The sequence below is a fragment of the Notothenia rossii genome (genome assembly GCF_949606895.1).
Source record: "Notothenia rossii genome assembly, chromosome: 1".
In the NCBI taxonomy this organism is placed as follows: domain Eukaryota; kingdom Metazoa; phylum Chordata; class Actinopteri; order Perciformes; family Nototheniidae; genus Notothenia; species Notothenia rossii.
In genome coordinates, this window is record NC_136912.1 from 3,196,003 (window position 1) to 3,203,502 (window position 7,500).

Below are 7,500 nucleotides of genomic sequence, written 5' to 3' on the forward strand. Positions count from 1 at the left end.
TCACAACAACGGCCTACAGACATAAATAAACCAGCGACTGTATTCTCCATGACACAGACAGTCTGTGGTTTGGACTTGTTTCACTTTTGTCTAGTTTCTGAACAGATATGAGGAGCTGTGAGCTCTGAGGGCTGATGTTGGTTTTCTGGGGGTTCTCATTGAAGATGACGTCACGGCTCCGCCTACACTGTGTTACTATAGATACTGCCCCAGTTCCTAAACTGTAATGGAAATGCGCCATAAAGTGAGCCAGTCCTAACGAGGCCGAGCGAGGCCGTGTAGTGGAAATGCGCCAATAGTGACATCACTTTGTAACACTTCTGCTTCTATTGGCTAGCCCGCCAACACACTGTAAGTGAGGGGGGCGGGACATCTGTAGACCAATAAGGCCCCTTTAACTTCCTTTGAAAAGCATTTCCTCGAATGTCCATCCACTCTTCAAAATAAACCTCCATTTTCACAGGAAACATAGATTGTTTTGTTCTTTCAGAATTTGGCTCCACCGGTTGTGTTAATAAGCTTTAATTACGTTCATCGAACACTAGCAGTGTCATTTTCTGTGTGACTCATTAATAACGGTCTGTTCCTCCCCAGAGTCGGACATAATTTAGTTGTCCGTCTCAATTTAGCTCTGTTCTAATAAAAGAGATGCATTGGCAAGATACCTTTCTCTCACTGACAGAACAGACTGTCTCAACAACAACTCTCGTCCTGTCTCCTTATGCTAGTTTCTCTCTTGACTTATACATTTTATTGAAGTTGAACCACAGCTCCATTTGCAATATGTCACTGTGGACAAAGAAGAGGTTAGCTATGAACTGTGGGAGAACAAAAAGATGATCCATTAGCTTATTACAGTTAAGATTAGAGATAGAGGCAGGAAATGAACTGTCGATTCCTCTTGCTGTCAGTTTTTTTCTAACCTCATTGCCTTTTCCATTCTTCTCTTTCTTTCTCAGTCTTTGGAGACTGCACTCAAGTACTGCAACTACTTCTTCACCTCCACTTTTGTGATCGAGGCCACTCTGAAGCTTGTGGCTTTCGGCTTTCGACGCTTCTTCAAGGACAGGTACTAAGAGGACACAATCAGCTGTATTGATGTATTGAGAGTTTGTAGGTTTATGTTAATGAGGTATAAGAAGCTGCTTTTATTTTTGTCTAAACACCAAGGACACAACAATCCCTGCACATTTACCTTCCATTAGAGAAGAAGTACATCTTCCAAAAGGGACGCTATTTCTCACATAATCCAGTGAACTATATGGGACCTTATGTGAAGGCTAGCCAGAATATGGCGGTTGCTAACAAGTGTCTAAATGAGAAACTTAAACGCCATCACACCCAACATTACCCGCCTTTAGCTTAGCGGTGGTGACGTGAAGTCATGTGACCGTGCTGTAGTTCCTTAATAGCCCAACATTAGCCTCCTTTAGCTTAGCGGTGGTGACGTGAAGTCATGTGACCGAGCTGTAGTTCCTTTATAGCCCAACATTAGCCTCCTTTAGCTTAGCGGTGGTGACGTGAAGTCATGTGACCGTGCTGTAGTTCCTTTATAGCCCAACATTAGCCTCCTTTAGCTTAGCGGTGGTGATGTGAAGTCATGTGACCGTGCTGTAGTTCCTTTATAGCCCAACATTAGCCACCTTTAGCTTAGCGGTGGTGACGTGAGGTCATGTGACCGTGCTGTAGTTCCTTTATAGCCCAACATTAGCCTCCTTTAGCTTAGCGGTGGTGATGTGAAGTCATGTGACCGTGCTGTAGTTCCTTTATAGCCCAACATTAGCCTCCTTTAGCTTAGCGGTGGTGATGTGAAGTCATGTGACCGTGCTGTAGTTCCTTTATAGCCCAACATTAGCCGCCTTTAGCTTAGCGGTGGTGATGTGAAGTCATGTGTCCATGCTGTAGTTCCTTCATAGCCCAACATTAGCCTCCTTTAGCTTAGCGGTGGTGACGTGAAGTCATGTGACCGTGCTGTAGTTCCTTTATAGCCCAACATTAGCCTCCTTTAGCTTAGCGGTGGTGATGTGAAGTCATGTGACCGTGCTGTAGTTCCTTTATAGCCCAACATTAGCCTCCTTTAGCTTAGCGGTGGTGACGTGAAGTCATGTGACCGTGCTGTAGTTCCTTTATAGCCCAACATTAGCCTCCTTTAGCTTAGCGGTGGTGACGTGAAGTCATGTGACCGTGCTGTAGTTTCTTTATAGCCCAACATTAGCCTCCTTTAGCTTAGCGGTGGTGACGTGAAGTCATGTGACCGTGCTGTAGTTCCTTTATAGCCCAACATTAGCCTCCTTTAGCTTAGCGGTGGTGTGGTGAAGTCATGTGACCGTGCTGTAGTTCCTTTATAGCCCAACATTAACCACCTTTAGCTTAGCGGTGGTGATGTGAAGTCATGTGTCCATGCTGTAGTTCCTTCATAGCCCAACATTAGCCTCCTTTAGCTTAGCGGTGGTGACGTGAAGTCATGTGACCGTGCTGTAGTTCCTTTATAGCCCAACATTAGCCTCCTTTAGCTTAGCGGTGGTGACGTGAAGTCATGTGACCGTGCTGTATTTCCTTTATAGCCCAACATTAGCCACCTTTAGCTTAGCGTTGGTGACGTGAAGTCATGTGACCGTGCTGTAGTTCCTTTATAGCCCAACGTAATCTGAGACGAAAAAAAACTGGCTAAGGAAAGATTTAAAACCGTCAAAATGATCCTTAGGCATCCCTCAAACTATACCTCAGTGTAATCTATCGCTATCGGTGATTAAAAGGAAAGAAGTTGCTCTTACTTAAAAACACATTTACCATATACAGGGGGTTCCTTGAATTTTGAACTAACTTTACTTCAAAAAGAGCTGCCTTCGGTATCTTCAGGCAAAGTCATTGTTGCCTGTTCTAATATCTCAGCTCCAGAGCAGCAGGGAGAGTGGGGTTGCCTAATAAAGTCGTTTAAAAGACATACACAAGAGTTTGAAGGCTCTTTAAGACTATGGGATGGAGAGAGAGAGAGACAGGAAATACAATTGAACAAATAAACTGTCCCTGTTTACAGAGAGAGAAAGAGACGAAAACAGTGAGACGGGCAAAGAGCATTTAAATAGCTGCAAAGAAGAAGTGTAGCAGGAAAAAAGCAAAAGCAATTTCATCCAACAGATCCCCGATTCTAAAATTGGATCGGAGCTGCAATAATAATAAAATCTACATAGTAGGATATATCATATCATTCCCTAAGAGCATCACAGCTGCTCCTGTGCTCAGGCAGAGATACTGTAGGACCTAACGCTGGATTGATAAGGTGTTGGATAAAGATATTGAAATCTATTCATATTCAAAATCGTTTCTACACCTGCACAGCCTCAGTGAGGAGCTCAGGTTCAGTCTCAAACCCATTAAAACACTTTTTATAAGAGGACATTTCAAAATTAATGAGTACCATCATCCCCACTTTTTTAGACTCCAAAATGTTGGTTGCACTAAACCGTTGACTTCTAGAGAAAGCTCTGAAATGACTAGAAATCAAACAGGAAGTGATGCTTCTGAGCCTGCAAGGTATTTATAGTACTGAGGGTGTTCTTCTGGTAATGACATAAATATTCATTAGGTGCCTTCAGGTGGTGGAGGGCCGTTATCGATTCTTCTGCCAAGTCAGTCGTGGGAAAATCATGCAAATTATGCAGGAAGTTGACACATTAATATTCATTGGGAAATTAACATAACACACACAACATGAAAGAGATGAGACCCTGAATCCAGTGTGTGTGTGTGTGTGTGTGTGTGTGTGTGTGTGTGTGTGTGTGTGTGTGTGTGTGTGTGTGTGTGTGTGTGTGTGTGTGTGTGTGTGTGTGTGTGTGTGTGTGTGTGTGTGTGTGTGTGTGTGTGTGTGTGTGTGTGTGTGTGTGTGTGTGTGTGTGTGTGTGTGTAGGTGGAACCAGTTGGACCTGGCCATTGTCTTGCTGTCAGTGATGGGCATCACCCTGGAGGAGATCGAGATCAACGCCTCCCTCCCCATCAACCCCACCATCATCAGGATCATGAGGGTCCTCAGGATAGCACGAGGTACACACACACACACACACACACACACACACACACACACACACACACACACACACACACACACACACACACAGTCCCCCCATGATATTTTCTTAAAGGAACACAGTCAATGGAGGAGGCTGGTGTTTGAAACGTTTTTTTTGTTACAATAAGGGACAAATATGAATTTTAATAGCGAAGTTGAAATGCAGGAAAGTGACATTTATCATATATTCTTAATATTGCATTTTTTATATCACTATCTTTATTTGAAAGATATAGTTACTTGTTTCTCTTTACACAAAAACATAACGTTTTACAAAGCAGAATAATCTAAAATTGCTCCTGAGCAAAAATATAAAAATACAGTTACATGTATGTGATGAAAAAGGAATCACATAATATCTCAAAGCGCTATCTATAATGTTTACTATTAAGTTCTTTACTATGATACTCTGAGCTCATTGTGTTATTTATTTTAACAGATATCTTTTCACATATCAAGGCAAGTTTATTTACATAGCACTTTTCAACACAAGGCAATTCAAAGTGCTTTACAAAAATGAAAGACATTAAGAGCATAAAACACATTAGAAACATTAAAAAGCAAATAAAATAAAACATGAATACAAGTTACATTAATATATTCTACTCTTAATTATCTGTTGATACGATCTGTTGATGCATTTCAACTTTTCTGTAAGCTTTCATTGTGAAACATCACTGCTGGTTCCTTCACTCTGAGGGGGATAATGGTTAATTACATCCCTCTCACTTACTCCTCGCCCTCTGCCCTCAGTAAGACTGCCCAGGGAGCGCAGAGTGGCCTCCTGGGTAATCTGCTACTCAAACAGCCGCTAATTAACACGCAAGTGGAGAACTTGATGATGAGTGAGACGACTGCTGGGGTCTTTCAGTGCTTTCCTTCTCCTTCAATATCATTATACCCACTCTGCCTTGAGGTAAACTTACTTGAGTGACACTGGGAAAGAATATGAACATTTTACACCATTTTCTACCTGTTACGTTCCCTCCTAACTAAACTAGGGGTTCAAAGGGAAGTAACACAATATAAAAATAAGGAGAGAGGGGGGGAGAAACCAGAGAGGAAACTGAATTGTGAAGCCACAAGATGATGTTTGAATTACCGTAATTTCCGGACTATAAGGCGCACCTGAATCTAAGCCGCAGCAGCTAAATTGAATGATGTGTACATATATAAGCCGCACTGGACTATAAGCCGCATGTGTTTTAATGTTTCATTACCATATGTAAGGGTTCGTGCACAGAGGGGATTGTCGGGAAAGAGATGGCTGTTTGAGGAAGCTCCCATTTATTAACATTTCAGCAAACAATTTGCATATTTGCATAACGTATTCAAGTGTTAGCATTTAGTGCAATAGTAGCTACAGAACATGTGCTGTGTAAACTGTACTGTATCACATAGCGTTTCAGACACACACACTTTTCAACTTTCAAACTTAAACGGTGCGCTCCCAGCGCACGTACCGGCAGTGATCTAGAGCAGCGGTTTTCAACCAGTGGTACGGGGACAAACTGTCTCGCTCTCGTAATGTCTGTCTGTCTTGCTCTCGTTCTGTCTCTCGTACCACTCTCGGTTCCACTTTTACTTTTGCGCGCTACCTGTCTCACTCTTTTCCGGCCTCCAGCTTTTCCTGCTGGAGCCCGCCGCTTAAAGGTGGGGGGCGCGGACCGGCCATATAGCCCATAGAGTTAAAGGTGGTGGACTGTAACCTGTAAAATCCATAGATTTAGGAGGCCCCCTAGTGGCCGTTAGCTGTACAAATCCATAGATTAGCCGCACCGTTATATAAGCCGCAGCGTCGAAAAATGGGAAAAAAGGCGCGGCTTATAGTCTGAAAATTACGGTAGTCAGAAATAAAGAGGGCTCGCCAGCCAATTTGCAAAGTCAACTAATGACAAACAAGAACAACGTTCTTATTAAAGAAAGCAACAACCATAAACAACACTGTTACGTCCCCACTAGGAGATGAGGAATGCAACACACACCAGTTGGAATTGGTAAATATCATAAGGAGTTTATTAAATAACAGGTTAACAAAATGGCAGGCAAGCGGCCTGGAACAAACAAAAAGGCCACAAGGGCGGAGCTTAACGTGAGCAACCAAACAAAGGGAGGACTCTAAAAAGGGAGCCTAATTAAATACTAACAAATATACTCTAACAACCAAAATAACAACAAAACAACCCTCACTATCAAAGTGGGAGGCGTGTGGTGCAGTGGATAGAGCGTTGGTGTTGGGATCAGGGGGTCACAGGTTCAAACCCCACTGTCGTTGTGTCCCTGAGACACTTCACCCCAAATTGCTCCTGTGGGGATTGCCCACAGTATTGAGTATGTAAGTCGCTTTGGATACAAGCATCTAATAAATCACATGTAATGGTACAGACTAAGGAAAAGGAGGCTGTGGGAAAAGCTGAACTGAATGACCAGTCAACGTAGTATGATCCTACTCTAATAATCACATCAATACTACACTAATTACGGACCACACGAGTCAACCACTGTTAACAGAATTTACACACAATCGAATAGCACGTAGCGAGAGGCGTCTGTTCACATAACAGAGCCTCCCGACCGATCGCTGTCCACAGGCTTTGTAGTCGTCTCCGGAAGGTGTGCGCGGGGATTGGAGCGCGTCAGGCCCGGCGTCCTGTAGAAATTGAATTGCTCATTTTACTGCACTTCTAGAGTACAGTTTTTTTATCAAGCTACTGTGTTAATTGTGTTTTTCTAACTCTGGCACAACAATTTCCTTCTGGATAAATAAAGTCTTATCTTATTTTACTTTTCTTAACACTAGAACCGCCAGAGGTCGCTGTATACCTGAAACCGCCAACGGGTAAAATGTACCCGCTATAAATTTTCAAGGTGTAATGTTATTTTATTTATCATACAGAACAGTGAGTTTTGATCGCACAGGGATGAAACTTATACCAATAGAATCTGTGGACTCTCAGCTTTTCAGATGACATAGTTTGTGCAGATAGCATGAAGTATAAAATATCGCTACAAGTGCTGATTTAAACGCTTGGTGTTAGACTTGTGTTTTGTTTAGGTACAAATCTCTCAATCTCTCTCTATCTATCTATCTATAACTATCTATCGATCCATCTGTAATGTTCTGTTCCATGAACATATAATTGTCTACATAAACAGACGATGCGGACTACTCTCATTCCGAGTGTCCATCTTTATTCAACTGGCACCTAACCTGCACACATGCATTACGTCCTCAACGTGAGCTCAGTCATCCAAGATCTTGTATTCTCCAAGATGTTACACTATCTATAACTATCTATCTCTCTATCCATCTATCAATATATCTATCTCTCTCTCTCTCTCTCTCTCTATCTATAAGGAACCGCAGTAGACAAAAGGCGTTGCTATAGCAACACGTCATGTTTACGCTGCATTTTCTATGAGGTAAATATTAC

General features: G+C 42.5%; 1 protein-coding gene across 1 annotated transcript in view; it reads left to right on the forward strand.

The window, feature by feature from the left end:
- The window catches only part of LOC307045185 (voltage-dependent T-type calcium channel subunit alpha-1I-like), a 211,457-nt gene that overhangs the window by 167,906 nt on the left and 36,051 nt on the right, over nucleotides 1-7,500 (forward strand). Inside the window, exons 25-26 of the mRNA XM_079690718.1 lie at nucleotides 960-1,069; nucleotides 3,908-4,041. Of these exons, the coding sequence (XP_079546844.1) occupies nucleotides 960-1,069; nucleotides 3,908-4,041 (244 nt within the window). The remainder of the gene's footprint in view (nucleotides 1-959; nucleotides 1,070-3,907; nucleotides 4,042-7,500) is intronic.